Raw genomic sequence first — 24,992 nt, 5'->3', positions numbered from 1 at the left:
ATTACTCAGCAATAAAAGAGAATAAAATCATGGCATTTGCAGGTAAATGGATGGAGTTGGAGGAGATAATGTTAAGTGAAGTTAGCCAATCCCCAAAAATAAATGCTGAATGTTTTCTCTGATTTAAGGAGACTGATTCATAGTGTGGTAGGGAGGGGGGCTTGGGTAGAATAGAAGAACTCTAGATAGGGCAGAGGGGTGAGAGGGGAATGAGGGGGCATGGGGTTAGAAATTATGGTGGAATGTGATGGTCATCATTATCCAAAGTACATATATGAAGACATGAATTGGTGTGAATATATTTTGTATACAACCAGAGATAAGAAAAAACGTGCTCTATATGTGTAATATGAATTGTAATGCTTTCCACTGTCATATATAAATTTAAAAAAATTAACAAAAAAAAGAGCAAAAAAAGAAAAGATATTCTCCCTGCGTACTCCCAGCAGCTTGGGAGGCTGAGGCAAGAGGATTGTGAGTTCACAGCCAGCCTCATCAACTTAGCAAGGCCCTAAGCAACTTAGTGAGGCCCTGTATTAAAATAAGAAAACATATTTTTAAAAGGAATAGGGATGTGGCTCAGAGGTTAAGTGCTCCTGGGTTCAATCCCTGGCACAATTAATAATAATAAAAAAAAGTATTGGGATGGGATTGTGGCTCAGTGGTAGAGCACTTGCCTAGGATGTGTGAGGCACTGGGTTCGATCCCCTGCACCACATAAAAGTAAACAAAATAAAGGGATTGTGTCCATCTACAATTAAAAAAAAATATTTTAAAAAAAGTATTAGAAAAGATGTCCTCATATTTGAAAAGTTTGAGAACCAACCAAGGCTATGATAGTAGCTCACTGATAGGGCTGTTTGACTCCAGTTCCTCCACCTATTGCTAATGCATTCTCTAGGACAGAAAGACTGTGTCAGTCCTCAATGATAAGAATTAGTCAACCTGGAGGTCTACTGCAAAGACTGTGATATTTACTAATGGTTAAACTTAATTAAGTTTGCATATAATTTACTTAATAGAGAATTAAAGATTGACTCATGTGATTGAACATACACATCTGCTGCTTGGTGCCCCCTAAATCTCATAAAAATGCATGTAGATACAGATAATAAAATCCATTTTAATAAAATTAGAAAACCAGGAAACTTATGACCAAAAAGAGTAGATTTTAAGTAAATTCTGAAATATATTACAAGAGAACAAATGTTGGGGCAATCAAACTGAAGAAAACAAAAGCCCAACATATAGGCAGAGATGCCTCCTGGGAGGGGAGGTCTGACAGCTGAAGCTAAGAGTCAGTGGATAAGAAGAGGTGAAGAGTGTTGGGGTAGCAGGGTGGATGGGGAGGATGGATCTTCTATTCCAAAGTGCTTTGATTTTCTTATCTCCAGTTCTGAAGTTTGAATCATTCTGTGCACTGAAGACTCTTGCTCTGTTTGCTTTTCTTCTTTGTATGATTTGTTATTTTTGATTGTGACCTTATTTTTACTGGAGATTTTTTTTTCCTGAGAATCACAGAAATATCTCTCTAAGGGGATTTGTATTTGCTTTTGTCGGGTACCTCAGAGATAGCACTAGCAGAATTTTTATGTTAATTTTGTGTACTCTAAGAAATCCTACATGTAAATTCATATTGCAAACTGGAATGTGGCACAAACAGGGTTTTACTTTCTCACTACCTATAGCTTCAGGTAGAGGTAAACTTTCTTGCTGTCTTGTGGAATGGAGCCTGCCTTGTATTGACAGGTCAGTTGTTTGAGAGTCTCGCTTCACACATGCTTCAACTCTCTCTCTCTACCTTGGAAACCATAAGGTTCTCTCCCTGTTCAAATGTGGATTAAAATTTAAGTCCTGGGCTGGGGTTGTGGCTCAGTGGTAGAGAGCTCACCTAGCACGCATGAGGCACTGGGTTCAATCCTTGGCACCACATAAAAATAAAATAAAGGTTATTGTGTCCACCTACAACTAAAAAACAAATATTAAAAAAAATTTAAATTACTAGCCCTTAAGACCTTTCCCCAGACTGCTTACCTTCCCCTTCCCTTCTTCCCACATCAAAGCTTTCATTCTTATTATTGCAGTTATATAGCGGTACATCTGTACCACGAAGGTTGGAAATCTATTAAAATAAGAAAGTAGTATGCATGCATTGACAAGGAAAGAGCTTTAGGATATATATTTACACAGAAATGAGCAAATTCACTCTTTTGAAATATGAAAGTTTTACTGTTGTATGAGTTTGGCTATATATTTGTTTGTTATCCAAACCTTTTATTCAGGATTTCAAGGTGTTTGCAATAGAAGGGATTCACCATTAGTCTTAGTTTGCCATGTTGTAAGATCCAGGGGTCCCCAACACACTTATACATCCTGATGGCACTCATTCTTTTGCAGTCTTACTACAATTTCTTTAGTGGAAAGAGGATAAAGGGATAAAGAAAAAGCTAGTCTTTTCAGTACTGCAGATAATAGTGAGTAGCTGATACATCCAATGGAAATCCGGAAATACTCTTTTTTTTTAATATTTATTTATTAGTTATTGGCGGACACAACATCTTTGTTTGTATGTGGTGCTGGAGGATCGAACCCGGGCCGCACGCATGCCAGGCGAGCGCGCTACCGCTTGAGCCACATCCCCAGCCCCGAGGAAATACTCTTTATAGCAGAAGTTCTACTCTTTATAGTAGAAGTTCACCCACTTCTACTCGTATGTAACACAACATATAGTAGATACACTATGGCACATCAAATGCACAAAATTAGAATAGCTGGTAGAGTTCATCCTTTCCAAACTCAGCCAAAAATTAAAGGTTGAATTAGTGTTAGAAATGATCTATGTAAAATAGAAAACAATTTAGGAAATATTTTATATCCTAAGTACCCATGTAATCTATAAAGAAAGGCAAGGTGTGTATGTATATCTTGTACTGGCAGAAATGTTTTTAGATTTTTCGCACTCTTAATTGTGAAACACATAGGAGTTCTAAGTTTTAGAAAAAGGAGGAAAACTTAAATTTATAGGAAAATTTAAATTTATAATTTACATTATCCTTAAGTTGAAATTTTAATTTAGTAATAGTAATAATGTAATTACCGGACCACGTTTTGATCAATGTACATTCCTATCTCATGCTCAACAATTTTATGAAATTGCTATTTTCTTCATGTTACAGATGAGAAAACCGAAGTCTAGAGAGGTTAAGTAATTTATTCTAGGTTACACAGCTCCTATGAAGTGGAACCAATATCCAACCCCAGTTTGTTTTGATTCTAGAACTATAACTAATGAATGTCTCATAGGGCCTCTCCTTTAACAATTTTATATTATTTAATAACATTAATTTTGTACAAAACAAAGTTTTTTTTGTTTATAAATAATGTGATAGAAATAATGTCTCATAATCTGTCGCTTATGGAGTTCACTCTTAATATTTGGAGGTATTTTGTCTTTTTTTATTTTTTGTTTTTCCTATTTATGTAAACTATATGTTCTGAGGCACCAGGGCCTGCATGATAATTATGAAATTTCTCCAGTGATTATGTTTTTATCTAAAGAAGGCAACTTATCCTGATTTTTTATTGGGGGCTTTAAAGGCTTTGGCCTGGAGAGAAGAGAATGTCCTATAGTTGTGTGAAAGACGCCTGCAGTCTTCTCTCCTCTCAGGGCTTCTGGGGCATGCCTTGGCTGCCTGTCCGACGTCTGTTTCTGATAAGTGATTTTTAAGTCTCTAACAGCTCTTGGGAATTTTGTTGGCAGAGACCTGGTGAGATCATTCTGCTTCCCGCTGGATTTCCTTTCTCTGTTTTTTGGGGCTGTTCTGATGAACACAGCCCTGGAGCATTCAGTAATACCTCTGTTCCCTTAGGAACTATTGGCCTACTCCCTGGTTTTATCTCTCTCTGCACAAAAGTTCCAAGTCTCTGGAAAGGAAAACAAAGTTGACATTAACAGGGGAACACAAATTACCGGAAGACGCAGCTGAGTTTGTCGGTTAGGTCAAGTCCTGGTGAGGCAGGCACTTACTTCTCTGCTTCTTCATTGGCTGTCTCCTTCATCCAAAACTAAAGACATCACCATAATATTTATTGGCTAAACTTGTAAATAAATTACAAAATAGGGTGTGCCAGAAAATAAGCAGGAAGGAAAAAAAAAAACAGTAGAAAGTCAAAGAAGAAATATTTCATTATCTCCCATTTCTCAACTTTTCTGTCATTTGGATTGTTTAAGGCTATTCATATCAAATATTATTTTTTGTTGTATAGGTTACTATGGATACAACAGAAACAGTTCATAGATCTAAGAATTTATGATCATGTCCCAAGTGTCTATTAGTTCCAACAAAAGGTTTTCTTATAATGAAATATAAAAGCAAACATCTGTAGTTGAAAAAAATCCAAATACTCACTATTACATTTCTATCTGGATTTATAACCTGATTTGCATCCCCCTGCCACACATGCACATTAAGAATATCAAAAATTGTTTATTAACTGCTTGATATTATCTTAAGCAAATAATTTTAATTATTTAAATAAACTAAATTCCCAAACTCTGAGTCCAAATTATGACATCATTCCTTGCTTTTTACTATGCATGTGGTTGGGATTCTATCCTACTAACAACTAGGTTAGTTTGTTTAAATAACCTTTTAGAAAGATGATTATGACTTCCAAAGGCTTGATATTCTACCATAAATCTATTCTGCTCTAATGTATTGTCATGAGCTGTCCATGGGTTGCATGTGGGTCACCGCCCATGAAAGCCTAGTGAATGGAAACATCTGGTGTCTGGGAATGACCAGTGGACATTTTCTCTGGTCAATTGCTCAGGGACAGTGTGAATTTCTGTTCCACTCTGCCATGGCTCCCACGGCATCTGAGATGGGTGTGACGTGCCAAGATGTCAATCAACCTGCTGACTGCAAGACATCTCAAGGCAAAACTCCACCCTTGAAACCTTATCATTTCCTTTAATGTACCCCCTTAAATAAACCACTGGAGCCATCTTTTGTCTGTCTAGCTCCAGAACCCATGTGGACTAGATCAATCAGGGGCTTCACTATTGTAAATATATTTCTGAATATTTGTGTTTTGTTATTCATTAAGTATTAGAGACTTTTAAGTTTTAGGGTGGCTTACATTCTCCTCGGCAAGAAGAAGAACCCCCCAATGAGACGCTGGCCATCACACCTGTTGACGTATTAAATAACTGATTCTAAATAAAGTCTTACCTTTCCCCGGATGGGCTCATTGGGAGTTTTCCTGGAATCATATTGGTGTATAAAAGACATGTATTCTGTAAATTTGTTTTGAAGTTCTGCTGATGCATCTGGAGAGGCAAGTGGAACTAAGAAAAAGAATAGAGTTTTTTGGGAAGTCAAAATAAAAATTAGATTTGTCTATAGAATTATAATCAGTATTCATAGTTTCCAAGCTTTATAAAAATGCCCACAGAATGATATATTCTCTAAGTATGCAAGGTTACTTACCCATATCTACACAATAAATATAATGGATTCACCATAATTTTTCCATGAAAAGGACCAAAGCAAAACAACCAAATTTGCCCCACATGTGAAATTATTAATTTTTATATCTAATATTAACACTAATACAGTTATATTTAAGAAACTATTGGCCTAAAAAATCTGTTAGATATGCTCTTTTACACAGAAAGCAATAAGTTTTAGAGAAAACTTAAGTCTAACTTATTTGTCAAATTATTTTTTACTATTAGAAAGAGTATGAGAAATTTATGCTGAATCTGTATTCGGGACCAAGTGGCTAAGGTGACACACAAGGAATTCCATACTCAAGTTCCTCCCAGTTATCTTCATGGAATGCACTGGAAGACCCTGGGGCTGCTGCACTTGTAGCTGAATACACAATCCTTTTTATTTCACCCAATGACAGAGATTCTGAATATTTGCAAGAGCAATAAGACACTTTAGAAATCACTTTTAAGTATCTTTAAATCAAGGTGATGAGTATATATTCATTTTGTGGGTCTCTACTTCACATATGTTTAATATTTTAAATACTTTTAAAACTCACTTTAGTTTTATTTTTAGCAGGCAAAGTTATTTAAAGAATCAGAGCAACTTCCAATGGCTGCTGACAATCACAAAAGTTTAATGTAGTAATTCTGTCAAGGAAAAAATTAATCTTTTAAAAAATTTGAACTAGTATGAAGTATGAGCAGCAGTTTGGGCTGGAGGATAGGAAAGGTCATATTCTGTCAAAAGAGAATAGGCTGTGAGGAAGCGTTTCTAAGAGTTTACATATATTAGCATATCTGTGGAATGATACATAAGAAACTGATATCAAAGACTACTGTAGAAGAAAGACTTGGGTTACTGAAGGACAGAAGTGGAGAGAGGTAGATTCACTTTTCACTGTATATTCCTTTGTATTCTTTGAATTCTGTACTTTATGCATATATAACTATGAAAAATAAAGTAAAATCTATTTTTAATCACATCTTTACATATGAAAGAATATTATATTAGTAAATTCACATTTATTAACCATTCATAAATTCAATTTGATATTCAAATATAGACATAAGTTAATTTTACTAGCATGAATGATGAGTATTCAAATATTTATACATCAAATGTATAAATACATTACATGATATGAATGGCAATCTTTCCCCAGTTAGCAGGAAAACAAAAGTTAACTGATAACATTTTCTTGATTTCTAATTGTAATCAGCTGCTCAAAACTAATTTTTTGTTTTGTTTGTTTGTTTTACTTGGTTTTTGTTTTTTTTTAACCTAGTCATTACCTTTCTTTTAGAACTTGCTAGCACACAAAGAACAGCAGGTGCTAAAAATTTAATAACTACAACACTGAGAAAATCCTATCCATAATTCATATTGTTTTTCTGCAAATTGAGAAAGGACTACCATTTTTTTGAATGAATAACAAGTTTCAGCTTACAGAACATTAATGTTTTCTGGGGCCTAGTTTGATAACTTCTTGAATAAAATAAGGCAATTCTAAATTTAAGCATTAATTATATAAGGTTAATGGATTAAACCATTTTGGGGTTTAATTGAACCATTTTGGTTTTGATAGAAGATTGATATATTTTCAAATTCTGGCACCACTACATTTCCTACCCATGTGACTTTGGAAAAATCACTTAACTTTATTGAGATTCAATTTCCTCTTCTCTAAAATGGGGATAATGAAATTTGTTTTCAGAATTGTAAGGATGAAGGACAACATTTATAAAGTCTCTAGGATGTTGGGGTCAAATTATGGAGGGTCTCAGCAAGGGCCCAGGTCTTTTCTATTCTGGGGAAAACCCAGAAGGGAAAGAAATGAATCCAATGACCTATCAAAAAAAAAAAAAAAAAAAAGACAAAACCAAAACAAAACAGACAAAACAGCTGTGAGAAACCCAAAGGCTTCAGTAGATGGGTATGAAGGCTTTAGTGAACTGGTGTGGTGAGCAGCAGCCAGAGGATAGAAAGGTTCAAATGCAGTCAAGAGAGAAAAGGTTGAGAGAGACCTTTTAAATTTGCTCCAGGCCTTGCCTCACATTGCCTTGGGAAGATCAGGACTTGCCCCAGAGCCACAGAAACTGGCATTCACTGATCAGCCATCCTGTGTCAACACAGTAACATCAGCCAGCACAGCAGTCCCCCCAGGATAAGAAACTGGTGGCAATGGGTGCATGCTGTCCCCTTGGGCTTCTCTGCTCAACTTTTCCTCCAGCAATTGTCAGCATTGGTGGATGTGAAACACCAAGAGAGTGCCTTCCCTCAGTGATGCCTCTTTCAAAGAGTTTAGAGGTAGCAGGAGTGGATTCCTGACTTTAGGACTGGCCTAGCAGAGTGACGGCAATTGGTGGTGGCCAAATCTGATTTTGTAATGTCTGAAGCTCTACAGCCTAGGTCTCATTTCCTTTCCTTAAATTCACTGGGAGGTATGCAAACCAGAGCCTGGTCTTAACCATTTGTCCACACAAGGCCTTTGGGGAGCATGATCTAAGATAAATTACATACCCTGGAACAGAAAGAAAAATTTAACATATACCATGGGAAGCAGAATTATTAGAAGCAATACATCAATAATTAAAAGAAGCTTAACAGATAACTTCTAATATACATAGAAGTTGTCAGTAATGTGAGGCAAGAGTAAAGATCATTAAAAAATCATGCAAAATGTTAGAAATGAAAATAGAGACACCTCCACCATCGGGGCAGACACCTGCCAGAGCCTCGCCTCTGGCACAGGACCGCCTCTTCTGACCAGCAGACTACCTAGGGAGGTCAAACCCTGTGGCCCAGGTCCACCCACACCTGCCAGAGCCCACCTTCTGGCACAGGTCCACCTCTTCGGACCAGAAGACTACTGCTGGAGTCAGGCCCCACCCACATCTGTCCACACCAACTTGGGCAGTAACCATGTCCAGGGTAGGTCCACGTTCAACCCCCTCTCAGCTGGGAGCTTAAGCCTAACCCACTTCCTTCTTGAGACACTGCAGTCATCGACATAGCCCTCCCCACCCCACACAGTAGCCCCTAACTTTTTGACCACAGACAGGGTCTACAAGCAGCTGCATCTCAGAGCAGGCATCCCAAAGGGAGTGTGAGGCCCACTCTTACAGCCCCATCTCTGTAAGACATTGCTTACATCTTGGGCACCTTAACTATTACCTCTGCTATTGCCACCACTAACCTTAGATGCAGTAGCATATACTGAGGGACACCAGCAGGGTCTGGAAGCCCAATATCAAGGTGGGGTACAGACAATCTGCATGGGTACTACAAGAATATAGGGAAGAACTGTAATATCTCAGATCCACATTGTAAGAAAGGAAGACACATAGACAACATGAAAAAACAAGGGAGGAAAGTGCCCCAAACAAACCAGGACACTAAAATAACAGAATCCATGAAGTTGATGAAGTACCAAAGAAGGAGTTCAGGAGGTTCATAATTAAAATGATCTATGAATTAAAGTATTATCTAAATAAGCAAATACAGGCAAAAATTGATCACTCCAACAAAGAGATAAGAGAGCAATCACAGGTAGCAAAAGATACTTCAAGAGAGAGATAGAGACTCTGAAAAAAAACACAGTCAGAAATCCTTGAGATGAAGGATACAATAAATCAAATTAAAAACTCAATAGAAAGCATAACCAACAGAGTAGATCACTTGGAAGAAAGAACATCCAAAAATGAAGACAAAGTATATAATCTGGAAAATAAAGCAGATCACACAATGAAGATAGTAAGAAACCATGAACAGAACATACAAGAATTATGGGACAGCATCAAAAGACCAAATTTAGGAGTTATTGGGGGTAGAGAAAGGCACAGAGTTTCAAACCAAAGGAATGCACAATTTCTTTAATGAGATAATATCAGAAAATTTCCCAAGCATGAAGAATGAATTGGAAAACCAAATACAAGAAGATTACAGGACAACAAATGTACAAAATTACAACAGATCTATACCAAGGCACATTATAATGAAAATGCCTAGCATACAGAATAAGGATAGAATTTTAAAAGCCGCAAGAGAGAGGAATCAGATCACATATAGGGGGAGACCAACTTGTATCAGCATATTTTTCAACCCAGATCCTCAAAGCCAGGAGATAGTGGAAAAACATATACCAAGCTCTGAAAGAAAATGGATATCAACCAAGAATCTTATATCCAGAAAAACTAAGCTTTAGATTTGATGATGAAACAAAAACCTTCTATGATAAACAAAAGTTAAAAGAATTTACAACTAGAAAGCCTGCTCTACAGAATATCCTCAGCAAAATATTCCAAGAAGAGGAAATGCAAATCAATGGTGAAAATCAGCAGAGGAAGGTATTACACTAAAGTAAAATCTAATCAGAGGAGAAACCAAGTCACATTAAATACCAAAAATAAACAAAAATGGCTGGGAATACAAATCATGTCTCAATAATAACCCTGAATGTTAATGACCTAAACTCACCAATCAAAAGACATAGTCTAGCAGATTGGATTAAAAAAAAAAAAGACCCAACAATATGCTGCCTCCAAGAGACTCATCTAATAGGAAAAGACATCCACAGACTGAAGGTGAAGGGTTAGGAAAAATCATACCACTCACATGGACTGTGGAAGCAAGCAAAGGTTTCCACCCTCTTATCAAATAAAGTAAACTTCAAACTAAAGTCAATCAAAAAGGATAAAGAAGGACACTATATACTGCTCAAGGGAACCATACACCAACAAGACTTAACAATTATAAATATATATGCCCCCAGAAAGGAGCCTCTTCACTCATCAAACAAACTCTGCTCAAGTTCAAGAGTCAGATAGACCACAACACAATAATTTGGGGTGACTTTAACACATCTCTTTCATCACTAGATAGACTTTCCAAACGAAAGCTTAACAAAGAAACTATAGAACTCAATAATACAATCAATAACTAAGACTTAACTGACATATGTAGAACATTTCATCTTTCAATGAGAGAATACACTTTATTCTCAGTAGCACATGGATCCTTATCTAAAATAGACCATATACTATGCCACAAAGCAACTGTTAGCAAATATAAAAAGTAAAGATACCACCCTGCATTCTATCAGATCATAATGGAATGGAATTAGAAATCAATAATAAAATAAGAAATAAAAGCTACTCCAACACCTGGAGACTAAATAATATGCTACTGAATGAGCAATGGGTTGCAGAAGACATCAAGGAAAAGATTAAAAAATTTTTAGAGGTGAATGAAAACACAGATACAACATATTGAAATCTTTGGGACACTATGAAAGCAATTCTAAGACGAAAGATCATGGCATGGAGTTCATTCCTTAAAAGAAGAAAAAGTCAACAAATAAATGACTTAACATTATTTCTCAATGCCCTAGAAAAGAAGAACAAATCAGCACCAAAAGCAGTAGAAGACAGGAAATAATTAAAATCAGAGCTGGAATCAATGAAATTAAAACAATTGAAAAAATTGACAGAACAGGGGCTGGGGTTGTGGCTCAGTGGTAGTGCTTGCCTCACATGTGTGAGGCACTGGGTTCAATTCTCAGCACCGCATATAAATAAATGAATAAAAAAATAAAGGTCCATCAACTCTAAAAAATATTTTTTTAAAAATTGTCAGAACAAAAAGTTGGTTCTTTAAAAAAATAAATAAAATTGACAGACCCTTAGCCATGGTAACAAGGAGAAGGAGAGAGAAAACTTAAATCACTAACATATGTGATGAAATAGGAAATATCACAACAGACACCAGAGAAACACAGAAGATAATTATAAATTATTTTGAAAACTTGTACTTCAATAAAATAGAAAATATTGAAGACATCAACAAATTTCTAGAGTCATATAATTTGCCCAAATTGAATCAGGATGATATATACAATTTAAACAGATCAATTTCAAGTGACAAAATAGAAGATGGCATCAGAAGTCTACCAATCAAAAAAAGGCCCAGGACCGGATGGATACACAGTCGAGTTCTACAAGACCTTTAACGAAGAACTAATACCAATACTCTACAATCTATTTCAGGAAATAGAGAGGGCGCATTTCCAAACTCATTCTATGAGGCTAACATCACCCTGATTCCAAAACCAGGCAAAGACACGTCAAAAAAGAAAAAACTTCAGACCAATATCTCTAATGAACATATATGCAAAAATTCTCAATAAAATTCTGGCAAATCAAATATGAAAACATATCGAAAAGATCGTGCACCACAATCAAGTGGGATTCATCCCAGGGATTCAAGGTTGGTTCAACATATGGAAATCAATAAATGTAATTCATCACATAATAGATAGACTTAAAGATGAGAATCATATGATCATCTCAATAGAAGCAGAAAAAGCATTTGACAAAATACAGTACCCTTTATATTCGAAACACTAGAAAAACGAGGGATAACAGGAACAAATTTCAACATCATAAAGGCTATCTATGCTAAGCCTCAGGCCAACATCATTCTAAATGGAGAAAAATTGAAGGCATTCCATCTAAAAACTGGAACAAGACAGAGATGCCCTCTTTCACCACTTCTATTTAACATAGTTCTTGAAATATTGGCCAGAACTATTAGACAAAAGGAATTAAAGGGATGGATACACATAGGAAAAGAAAAACTCAAAATGGCAGTATTTGCTGATGATATTCTATACCTAGAGGACCCAAAAAGTTCCACCAGAAAACTTCTAGAACTAGTAAATGAATTCAGCAAAGTAGCAGGATATAAAGTCAACACCCATAAATCAAAGGAATTTCTGTATAACAGAATCCTCAAAAAGGGAAACGAGGAAAACTATCCCATTTACAATAGCTTCAAAGAAAAAAAATACTTGGGAATCAACTTAATGAAAGAGGTGAAAGGTCTACATAATGAAAATTACAGAACTCTAAAGAAAGAAGCCAAAGAAGACTTTAGAAGATGGAGAGATCTACCTTGCTCTTGGATAGGCAGAATTAATATTATCAAAATGACCATACTACCAAAAGCACTATACAGATTTAATGCAATTCTGATCAAAATCCCAATGACATTCCTCATAGAAATAGAAAAAGCAGTCACAAAATTCATCTGGAAAAATAAGAGACCCAGAATAGCTAAAGCAATCCTTAGCAGGAAGAGTGAAGCAGGTGGCATCACTATACCAGACCTTAAAATATACTGCAGAACAATAGTAAAGAAAACAGCATGGTATTGACACCAAAACAGACTTGTAGACCAATGGTACAGAATAGAGGACACAGAGACTAATCCACAAAATTACAATTGTCTTATATTAGACAAAGGTGCCAAAAACATGCATTGGAGAAGAGATAGCCTCTTCAACAAATGGTGCTGGTAAAATTGGAAATCCACATGCAACAAAATGAAATTAAATCTCTATCTCTCACTATGCATAAAACTCAACTCAAAATGGGCCAAGGACATAGGAATAAAACCAGAGACACTGTGTCTAATAGAAGAAAAAGTAGACCCCAATCTCTATCATGTAGGATTAGGCCCCAACTTCCTTATTAAGACTCCTTTGGCACAATAATTAAAATCAAGACTCAATAAATGGGATGGACTCAAACTAAAAAGTTTCTTCTCAGCAAAACAAACAATCTGTGAGGTGAATAGGGAACCTATATCTTGGGAGCAAATCTTTACCCCTCGTGTGATACACATCAGATAGAGCTCTAATCTCTGGGTATATAAAGAACTTAAAAAGTTAAACACCAAAAAAACAAATAACCCAATCAATAAATGGGCCAAGAACCTGAAAATACACTTCTCAGACGATGATATACAATCAATCAACAAATATATGAAAAAATGTTCATCATCACTAGCAATTAGAGAAATGCAAATCAAAACTACTCTACTATTTCATCTCACTCCAGTCAGAATGAAGCTATTATGAAGACAAACAACAATAAGTGTTGGTGAGGATGTGGGAAAAAAGGTACACTCATACATTGCTGGTGGGACTGCAAATTGGTGCAGCCAATATGGAAAGCAGTATGGAGATTTCTTGGAAAATTGGGTATGGAACCATCATTTGACCCAGCTATCCCTCTCCTCAGTCTACACCCAAAGGACTTAAAAACAGCATACTACAGGGACACAGCCACATCAATGTTTATAACAGCACAATTCACAATTGCTAAACTGTAGAACCAACCTAGAGGCCCTTTAATAGATGAAAGGATAAAAAAATGTGGCATTTATACACAATGGAATATTACTCAGCAATAAAAGAGAATAAAATCATGGCATTTGCAGGTAAATGGATGGAGTTGGAGGAGACAATTCTAAGTGAAGTTAGCCAATCACCAAAAAACAAATGCTTAATGTTTTCTTTGACATAAGGAGGCTGATTCATAGTGGGATAGGGAGAGGGAGCATGGGAGGAATAGACGAACTCCAGATAGGGCAGAGGGGTGAGAGGGGAAAGGAGGGGGCATAGGGTTAGAAATGATGGTGGAATGTGATGATCATTATTATCCAAAATACATGTATGAAGACACGAATTGGTGTCAATATACTTTGTGTACAACCAGAGATATGAAAAATTGTGCTTTATATGTGTAATAAGAATTGTAATGCACATGTCATATGTAGGTGAAGAAAATCAACTGTTAAAAAAAAAGAAAACAGAAACAATTGAAATGGAACAAACAACAACAACAAAAAAGACGCAATAAACCATGAGATTCTTGAACTAGAAAATTAGATTGAGAAGCTATCCCAGAATATAGGAGGAAAGAAGAAAGAAAAAACAAAATTCAAGAGACACGGAAGGTGGAAATACCAACACCAGATTTAAAAGAAATAGAAGGAAATATCCAAACAAATAATGAGGCTAAATATCTAACAATTTAAAGGAAGAGCACAGATCTCAGATTATAAGAGCTCACAGAATACTAAAAAGGCAACGGAAGTACGAGGGATGCCAGATTTAAGGAGGTACCTGCATGACCTGGGGAGCGCGTGGCTCTTTAAAGTTTGCACCGTAGGCCTCTCACTTGCTCCACCCTGTCCTACAGGGTGCATAAGGAAAACCTCACGTCTAAGACACTTTATACAGAAATTTAAGGTCATCTGAGACAAAGAAAAAATTATAAATACTTTCATAGAGAAGACATAGATTATCTCCAAAGGAGTAGGAAGCAGATTAGTGTTAAATATCTCAATAGCAACAGTGGACCCAAGATAACTGGGTAATATTTTGAAAATATTAAAAGAAAAATTATAATGTTAAATTAAATTTTAAATTAGAATTTTAATTAAAAGGAAATTAGCAGGCTGGATGCGGTGGTGCCTGCTTGTAATCCCAGTGGCTCAGGAGGCTACGACAGGAGGATCACCAGTTCAAAGCCAGCCTCAGCAATGGCAAGGCGCTAAGCAACTTAATGAGATTCTGTCTCTAAATAAAATAAAAAATAGGGCTGGGGATGTGGTTGAGGGCCCCTGAGTTCAATCCTCAGTACCAAAATGAATAATAAATAAAAATAAAAGGAAACTAGAATTTTAATATCTAACCAAATTATCATTTAACTATAAAGCCAAAATAAAAAAAAATATTGGGAGGCTACGAAATCAGATTTTCTTATTAAAAAAAATCTACTTGGAAGAACTTCTAGAAGAAGTACTCAAATAAGACTAAGTAAGAAATAAACCAAGGAGAGTGTCTAAGATATATGAAGGAAAATAACAAAAGCTTTTATTTTCTGAAAAAGACAAGGAGTACAGAACAGAAAAAAATAGCATTATACCCATAAAAACGCAGAGCATATTATCAATGAATAATATTATCAATGGACTGGCCTTGTGCTTAGCTTTAGTCAAAATAATGAGGCAGCAGTATCACTGTGTCAGTTCCAGGCAAAAACCCTTAAGAAAACCTTGCAACTTCTGCTTTTTGTTTTCTTAGAAGCCCTGAGCTGCCAGGTTAAGAAATCCAGCCACTCTGTAGGAGAAACCACAGGGAGAAGACCCAGGCAACCCAGTTCCCTAGCTGAACCCAGTCCTAGATACCTGTCAGCTGAACACAGCCACACAAATGACCCTCCCCAAGACCAGAACTGCCCAGCTGAACCCAGCAAAGAGTGAAGAACACTGAACAAATCAGATGATTGTTGTTTTAAACAACTAAATTTGAGGTAGCTTGTTATACAGATAATTGAAAGAGAAATAGTTCCTAAGAAAGCCAATAAAATAAATCATCTTTTAAATGGAGATGAAGAACTTCCTAGAATCTCAAAAATAATAACATGAAAGTATTCATTTCTTTATGGAGGAACAAAAGGGAGAGGAAAGTACTCTGAGCTATGATAGAGGGGAATTCCTCACCCAGACGTTACACCTTTTAGACATAAAAACTATGTTCATTTATGCAAATACATGAGGCTTTCTTTAAAAAAGCTAATAATAGTGGGGGCTTGGGTTGTAGCTCAGTGGTAGAGCTCCTGACTCGCATGTAAGAGGCACTGGGTTCAATCCTCAGCAGCATATAAAAATAAATAAAGGTGTTATGCTCATCTACAACTAAAAAAACATTTAAAAAAACTTGAAATAGTGGAGAATATCTAAGTGGGACAACCTGAGAGAAGATATTCAGGTTCTTAGTGGTTTCTCTACTTAATAATTCAAAGGCACCCCGTGATTACTTAAAGGACATGTTATTAGACGAAAGCTACAAACATAAGGATGTTGGAAATCCACAGTTTCTCGGAAACTTGATCTAATTAAAATAAGAATTTTCTAAACAAGTTGGTATCTAGCCTTTCAAGTTTTATCAACAAAGCCAAGATTCATTCAAACCCACAATTTGCTCCTTATATAGGAGAGAACTTAGCAGTTTTACTTTGAGAAATTTTCTTAACCTCTGTTTGTGTCTACTTAAGAAACATTGCCAGTAATATTTTCTCTTAGAAATTCTACTCAATAGTATTTATTTTGAGGGGCTGGGATTGTGGCTTAGCGGTAGAGCGCTCCCCTACCATGCACGGGGCCCTGGGTTCAATCCTCAGCACCACATAAAAATAAATGAATGGAATAAAGGTATTGTGTCCAGCTGTAACTAAAAAAAATAAATATTAAAAAATAGTATTTATTTTGATCTGTATAAAAAAAGATTGTTAATGTAAAAATACTATAGATCTTCAAAAGCACTTAAAAAATCCACAAACATAACTATATCAAGAAGTCAGTCCTATACTATACCTTGGTGCAAAAGAAACAACTTAGACTAACACCAACTTTATAAAATTAATTTGACCACTACATCTAGATTTGCAATGCAAAAGAACATTAAAATATCAAGTAGTCCGATAAACAGCCTGAGTTTCATTTAAATATGAAATACAACCCCTTCGCTAATTAGATCAGCCTTTCCAATTTATAAAGTTTTATTATATAAAATCAAATGTGAAGACTTATTCTTACTGGACTCAGATATGATGAAGCATAGCCATTTGTTAACTAACCATGGATGGCAGCCAGGAAATTGTGTGGTGGTACAAGACATAAAGGGCACTTTTATTGTCAGCACAAGATAAAATTGCTGAAATACCAAAGACCAGGCGTAATTAAGTGGGCTGACGGAACGGAATGACTATGAAATGACTTTTAATTGGCATTAACACATTTTTTTTTCTGTTTGAACGCATATATAAAAATCTGGCACATTCAGACTAGTTTTATACATATTTTAAAATGTTACATTAAAATATTTTTCTTTTTAAAAAATCCTTTTTATCTGGTATCCACACACCACCTAAAATAGGAATTAATTACAGGCCTATGTTGTTTTTCATGTTAGTTTAAATTACATTGACTTTAAACATTTTTTTCTGGGTAGTATGTAATTATCATTCAATTATTCAATAAATATTATTGAGTTTGGACATTATACTTGGCCCAAGGATATAATAATGAACATAGTAATGGGAAATACCAATAACTGAGGAGAAAGAGGAAGGTAGAGAGGTCTGGAGGGAGGGAGGGAAGGAGAGAAAGAGAGGTTCAATGCCAGCTTCCCAAAACTAAATTTCAACTTAACACCTAACTTAGCAGTGATTAATAATAGAAATAGCTACCATTTATTGCCTAAGTACATATAAGAACTGTGGTAGGCACTTGTCATGTTATTTCATTTAGTTCTCATAACAGTCCTTCAAAGTAGGAAGTATTATTCTCATTTCATAAATTGACTAAACAAAATGATGAATTTTAATAAGGGGCCCAGGGTCAGACGATTCGAAGTACTGAAGCAATACTAAATAGCAGTGACAGTCACAGGACTGATTTCCAATTAAATGTGGCGATCAACCTGTGCATTACCTGCCATTTCTTCCCTAACTCCCAAAAAACAACAATAAAGAAATTAAGAGGGCCTATGTCCTTAAGGGGAAAAAAGAAAGAACTAAATGGGAACTAAGATGTTAACAAATTTTGAAACTGGAAAACTGATGGATAAATGGCAATTGGCTTGATTGGACCTCAGAAAACTGGAAATTAGTGCATATGGGGATGAAAATGGGGTAAAAATCATGCCAGCTCATGCCACAGTATTGTAGTAAAGCTCAGGAACTTGGAGGTTCTGAAGCACAGAGCATGGGGCATTGGTACTGAAGTTGCAAACAGGATTGTTTGAGGGATTCTTGGATAATCTGTCTTCCACCTTAAGCAGGGGTTTGGAGGATTTCTCTCTGGAAAAGTTGTTTAGCCCAACAGAACAGATCCACAAACCCTAATTTAAAGGATCCCTTATGAAATGACTGGACCTTCCTGACCAACCTAGAACAAAATGCATCTGTCCAGTCTCATTTTTAACCACTCTTCCACATCCCTTCAACCAGATTAGAAGTGATTCCTCCTTATATGAAGAGGACTAGTTGTTTAACCAAAATAAGTCAGTTAAAGCAAAGAATCATATACCATACTTATACCTTTAATTCTTATCAGCTCATTGCTCAAATTCTTACTGGAGCACCAAGTCATTTCTCTTTATGTATGCACTGATTGGAATTTCATTTTGTTCCTTGTACAAACTACATCTCTAATACACCCTTTCCATTTTCTGTTTCTTTAGCACAGAATGAAATGTAAATACACATTTGAAGCAAAATGAGTATACAATGCTTCAAGGCTTAAAAAATTCATTCCAGCTCCTCTTTTTTTTTAAGGCTGTCTTGCCCATACCTAATCATCATTCTCTAAGTTAATGACTGACTATTTCTCAAGTCTTTCCAAAGCACTCAACTTTGAATGTTTTATAGAAACAACTGCTTTATTATCATGCTCAGTTTTAATTTACAAGGACATGTAATTAAATTACAGAAATGCAATAACAAGTAAGCAAACATAAATTGGTTTGGAACAAGCCTGACTTTCAGAGTTTTCCTACCTCCTTGGTCTGAGTTGTATTTCTAAATCACCGTATTATATGCAATAGAAGAGAAGGCAGATTTGGCAGATTGACTAGGGCCATGTAGGTTACTGTAAAGAATTTGAAATTTGTTCTATGAACAATGAGAAGTAACCGAAGAACCTAAAGTAAGAGGGGGGTTTCATTGGTGTTTTAAAAATATCCTTCTGTTGATGATGCCGAAAACACATCATAGCAGAGGAAGAAAGGCAGGAGGTTGTAATGGCTGCACTACATTCATTACGAAGACGATGGAAATGAATAGATTTGGATGCATTTGGAGCTCAAAATATCAAGATTCACTAATAGATTGAACATAGAGGAAGGAAAGGGAAAGTTTTAGAATGACTTCTAGATTATCAAAACATGAGCACCTGGGGGAATGGAGATGGCACTCCTTGAACATGGGAATACTACTGGGGACATTGGTTTGGATGGGGGAAATGAAACCTTCTGTCCTAGCCTTATCATACTTAAAAATATGATTCTATATCCAAGAGGAGATTTTTAAGTAGGTGGTTGACAATATGAGCTTGAGCTCAGTGAAGAGGCTAAGGTTCTTAACCTGGTTCCTTTGGCCTTTAAAGAGCCTCCCTCTCCTAACACTGCCCCACTGCCAGTGCTGGGGACTGAACTCAGGACCTCGTGCATGATACACAAGCACTCTACCACTGATATACTCCCAGCCCTTGACTTTTAAATTTCTCCTCTTGGGCTGGGATTGTGGCTCATCGGTAGAGCGCTTGCCTTGCACAGGTGGGACCCAGGTTCCCACCTGTGCAAGGCAAATAAAGGCATTGTGTTGTGTCCATCTACACCTAAAAAATAAATATTTTTTAAAACAACTTATAAATTTCTCCTCTTTGTTTCATCCATATTGTGTAGTATCCCTTGATTCTATGTTAAATAATATTAACCCCCCTATTCTATTTCCCGTCTTTATTTTTCTCAGGGCTGGAGATGGAACCCAGGGCCCCATGCATGGTAGGCAAGCTCTCCATGACTGAGCTACACCCTCAGCCCCCTACTTCCCATCTTCTATCAACTGTTTATTTACTTTTCTTATTAAGGCTGTTAACACAAATTCTGTTATGTAATCACATTTAAACTTCCCATACTGTGTGTATACATTGATCCTAAAAGTTGAGAACTACTAAATAGCATTCATAATATTATGTAACTATATGAATTTTGCTCACTTAAGGGTCAAATAGTGTGCCCTAGCATTTCCTTCTCATTTCCTTCTCAGTGGGTTTAATGCCCAGTGCCACTTGAAGAAAGTGGTTGGAGTGTCTGTGCCAAGTAAATCCTCCTCTCTAGGTTAAAAATTATTTCCCCTGAGAACTTTAAAGACGTTAACTCTATTGTTCTCTTGCATCAGTGCTTTTTTTTTAATTGATTCTTATTCCTTAGGTGGGGACATTTTTCTTTCTCTTTATGGAAACTTTTAGAATCTTCTCTTCATGATTGTTTTACCATTTCATAATGATGTCTAGGAGTGTATACTTTTTCCCCTTCACAACTGGAAACACTCAGTGGACCCTTTCAATACAGAGAAACCCTTTGATACAAGGAAACTTTCTTAATACTTTAAAGGCTATGCAGAGTTATGAGTACAGATATTGAGAGATCAGGCTATTGGGGGTTAAATAACAATCATTCACTGTGTAGCTTTGAGCAAATTATTTAAAATTTGTGCTTTCTTTTTTTAATGTGATTTGTATTTAGCTAATTTATTTTCTTAAAATTACACCCAAAATGCAAATGAAGTTGTTTAATTCCTCAAAAATTATTTTGAACAATGTGTTTATTCCTTTATCCAACAAATCAGCTAACAACACACACACACACACACACACACACACATATATCCAGAAACTTTTCCTTGAATATATGTATATATTGGTGCAATAAAGAATACTTTTGCTTAAACATAAAGCCTTTCTCAATTCTAGATTTTGCTTTCAAAAATTAGTATGTATGCCAGGCAGTGGTACACACCTGTAATCCTGGCGGCTCAGGAGGCTGAGGCAGGAAGATTGCAAGTTCAAAGCCAGCCTCAGCAACTGCAAGGCACTAAGCAACTCAGTGAGACCCTGTCTCTAAATAAAATACAAAATAGGGTTGGGGATGTGGCTCATTGGTTGAGTGCCCCTGAGTTCAATCCCCAGTATCTCCCCACAAAATAATTAGTACGTGGCTCTTAAGACAGTTGATGTTGTCATTGAAAAATCATAACACTTTTGTGACCTAATTTATATGCCTACTATTAATGTTATAGCCATGCCTAAACTTAATTTTCCCCACATTTATTTGGTACATTATAATTGTACATACAGATGGGATTTGTTGTTACATATTTGCACTGCACATAATATGTCCATAAAATTTGGCCAATATCAATTCCCCCTCTTGGACCCTTTCCTCTATTGATCTCCCTTTGATTTTTATGACATTTGCCCCATAACATATATCCCTTAACCTTCTGAGATTGACTTATTTCATTTAACATAATGGTCTTTAGCTCCACCCATTTTCCGAAAATGTCATAATTTATTTTTTTTATGACTGAATAGAACTCCATTGTGTATATATACCACATTTTCTCTATCCATTCATCTGCTGTTGATGGACACCTAGGCTGGTTCCATAGTTTGGCTATTGTGAATTGTGCTGCTATAAACAAGGGTATGCATGTATCACTGATGACTTTAATTCTTTAGGATAAATACCAAGGAGTAGAATAGCTGGGTCATATGATGGTTCCATGCCTAGCCTTTTGAGGAAACTCAATGCTGATTCCATAGTGGTTGCAGTGATTTACAATCCCACCAAAAGGTGTTCCTTTTTCTCCACATCCTCTCCATCATTTATTATTTGTATTCTTGATGACTGCTATTCTGACTGGTATGAGATGAACTCTCAGTGTAGTTTTTTTTCTCTTTAATTAAAATTTTTTTAAATATATATTTTTTAGTTGTTGATGGACATGACACCTTTATTTTATTTATTTATATGGTGCTGAGGTTCAAACCCAGAGCCTCACACATGCTAGGCAATCGTTCTACCACTGAGCCACAGCCCCAACCCCTCAGTGTAGTTTTGATTTACATTTCCCTAATTGCTAATATTGTTAAACATTTTTTCATATATTTGTCAGCCATTTGTATTTCTTCTTTTGAGAAGTGTCTGTTTAATTCATGTGCTCATTAACTGGGTTATTTTATTTTATTTTTTTTCCGCATGAAGTTTTTTGAGTTCTTTGTCTATTCCAGGTATTTGTCCTCTGTCAGAAGAGTAGCTAGCAAAGAGTTTCTCCCATTCTGTAAGTTCTCTCTTCACATTCCTAATTGTTTCCTTTGCTGTTCAGAAGCCTAATGCCATTCCATTTATTAGCTCTTGACATTATTTCCTGAGCTTTAGAGGTTCTATTAAGAAAGTTGTTGCCTGTACTTATATGCTGTAGTGCTAACCCTATGTTTTCTCCTAGGTGTTGCATAAACTTCGTGCTTTCTTTTGAAGGAGTTCAAAGCATACCACCCCAAATATGCTGGTATCTTGACCATATTGAGTTAAAGACACTTGAAAAATAGTGGGTGCAAATAAATAAACCAAAACCAAAACAAACAAACAAGCAGACAAAAAGATTCTGATCTTCCTTCTTTTTCTTAAAAGCTGAAGATGAAATTCCTGTAAAAGATGTTCTATCTCTGCCACAAGGAAAGTATCATTCTTATCATCAAGCCCAGGAAATGAGCCTGAGGGAAATCTGTACCAGTAAACCTAGTTAAACTAACCCTTCTCCAACAGTGACTCAGTTCTCTACCCAGTTAACTACCCAATCCAAGTGCCTTTGCTTTTTTACATTTTCAGTGTACAGCTTTGTCCAATTCAGATTATATCTCTAACTGTATCTTTGGATCTTCATTTCCTTATGAAGGCACTTGTGCTACATAAAGCTTGCTTTAACTAAATTTCTGTTTTTCTTCTGTTGATCTTTGAGTCAATTTAATTCTCAGACCCAGCCAAAAACTCCTAAGAGGGTAGAAATAAGTTTGTCTCCCTACCCGTTCTTATCTGAAATATGAGAATAGTAAGAGTATTTCTACACTATTATGTTACAAAGGATTTGTGTAAAAATTAAAGTAAGAATTAAAGTTTATATTTAGAAAGCTTTATAAAGTGCCTGGCAAATCACACATAATCAATAAATGTCACATTATGTTTTCATGATTACCTTGTTTTTGTTTTTACTCCTCTTTTTTGGAGCTCTAGAAAAGTTGGACCTCCCAAACTGATCCTCCATTTTGCTTTTATTCTCCCATATTTTCTAAGTTTCTGATTTTCTAAAATAACTGTTCTAGTAGTTGGAATCTGGCTAAAATATTGAGTTCTAATACTTTTATTTTTAGTACCCAGGGACACTGAGCTACATCCGTAACCCTTTTAGTTTTTTATTTTGATATAGGGTCTCCCTAAATTGCCTAAGTTGGCTTTGAACTTGTGATCCTCCTGCCTCAGCCTCCTGAGTGGCTGGGATTACAGATGTGCACCATCACGCCCAGCTCTAATAGTCTTAATGTAAAGACAGGTGGAGAGCTCATGACTGAAGCTGCTAATTGAGACAGACTTTTGAGCAACCCTGACTTCCATCCCCTCTTTGTTCTTGTCTTCCCCAGTGTCTGCTAACTGAACCCATCGGGGTCCAGTCAAATGGATTGATTCTTCTTCACTGAATTTCCTTTCTGGTATTACTTCTTTTCTCTTTTTTATCCATCAATAGGCTTCCATTCTTTCCCACATTCCAGAAAGCTTTTCCTTCCATTCCCTTTACCTTTATCAGTTTATTGGTTGGGTGTTATTTATACGTTTGTGCAAATTTATGTTTGTGCTCAGTCTACTATCCTGAATTAGAAACTTTATCTTTCCAAAGTCATTGATACAGAGTATTTAATTAGTTAACCCTCTTTGTTAACAATTTCCCTTGAGGTAGAAATCATGCTGGATAGGATCATTTTTAAATGTCCTGATCTTCAGTCTAGTTGCCCTGTGTATCTTGATTAGACTGACCAAATCATAGCAGTCAGAAGTGAGGTACTCTTGATCTGTAAAAGCAAGTTTTCATTGATTACTGTCCTGTGTGTTACAGTACCTTATTTAAAGTTTAGTTTTGAACTTTTGTAGGGGGTGAGGACCAGAGTAGATATTCAATAAATGCATTTTAATCTTGGCTTCATTCTGGACTTGTTTAAGACTTAGTAAAACCTACTTCAGAGGTAGAGATGACTAGGAATGGACTAACAAACAGATAATGACTTTCATAAAATGTGACTTAGTTTATTATAATGACATCGTCAGGCCAAGTTGATTTTAGATATGAAAATGTTCTAATAATCTACATAACAGTATTTCCTAAATTATGTTTTGTGGGTCACCAGACATGAAAGATAATGTAAAAAAAAAAAGTGAAATGAACAGAAAGTGGGGAAAACAGCATTCTTTACTCTCCTGCTTGGAAATTCATCATGCTTATCTTGGAATAAGGGTGTTGAGAGTGCTACAGGTTAAAAAATTTTGTGTAACTTAACTTTTGCAAAACATATGTAACCACTCCCCCTGTTTATTTGATCAGTTATCTACACACATTATACAAAACTAGTGTTCCTCAGAGTACACTTTGAGAAATACTGCTATTTAGTGTTATCTACTATTGGGTGGAGAGGTACTCAACCACTGAGCCACATCCCCAGCCCTATTTGTATTTTATTTAGAGACAGGGTTTCACTAAGTTGCTTAGCACCTCACCATTGCTGAGTCTGGCTTTGAACTTGTGATTCTCCTTCCTCAGCCTCAGGAGCCACTGGGATTACAGGTGTGTACCACCATGCCCAGCTATCTATTATTTTAATAGTAAGGATTTTTAAAATTTGGTGGCAGCAATGAGAGGAATGCATCTAAGTTTATGACTTGAGGCTGGTGTTATTAATGATGTGTACAATTGTCATTATGTTATATTAAACATACTTGGAGTTGAGCTATCCACTAGGGAAGGATAACAAGTT

At 36.0% G+C, this 24,992-nt stretch overlaps 1 protein-coding gene across 1 annotated transcript in view; it reads right to left on the bottom strand.

Moving 5' to 3' along the window:
• Positions 1-3,662: 3,662 nt before the first annotated feature.
• Positions 3,663-24,992, bottom strand: part of Cimip6 (ciliary microtubule inner protein 6) — a 44,586-nt gene continuing 23,256 nt past the window's right edge. Inside the window, exons 4-5 of the mRNA XM_026399932.1 lie at positions 5,235-5,350; positions 3,663-3,924 (exon numbers count right to left, since the gene is read on the bottom strand). Of these exons, the coding sequence (XP_026255717.1) occupies positions 3,724-3,924; positions 5,235-5,350 (317 nt within the window). The 3' untranslated portion in view covers positions 3,663-3,723. The remainder of the gene's footprint in view (positions 3,925-5,234; positions 5,351-24,992) is intronic.

This window comes from Urocitellus parryii, chromosome 12 (assembly GCF_045843805.1).
Source record: "Urocitellus parryii isolate mUroPar1 chromosome 12, mUroPar1.hap1, whole genome shotgun sequence".
In the NCBI taxonomy this organism is placed as follows: Eukaryota; Metazoa; Chordata; class Mammalia; order Rodentia; family Sciuridae; genus Urocitellus; species Urocitellus parryii.
Note: the sequence above shows the minus strand (reverse complement) of the source record. Positions and strands in the feature narration are given on the sequence as shown.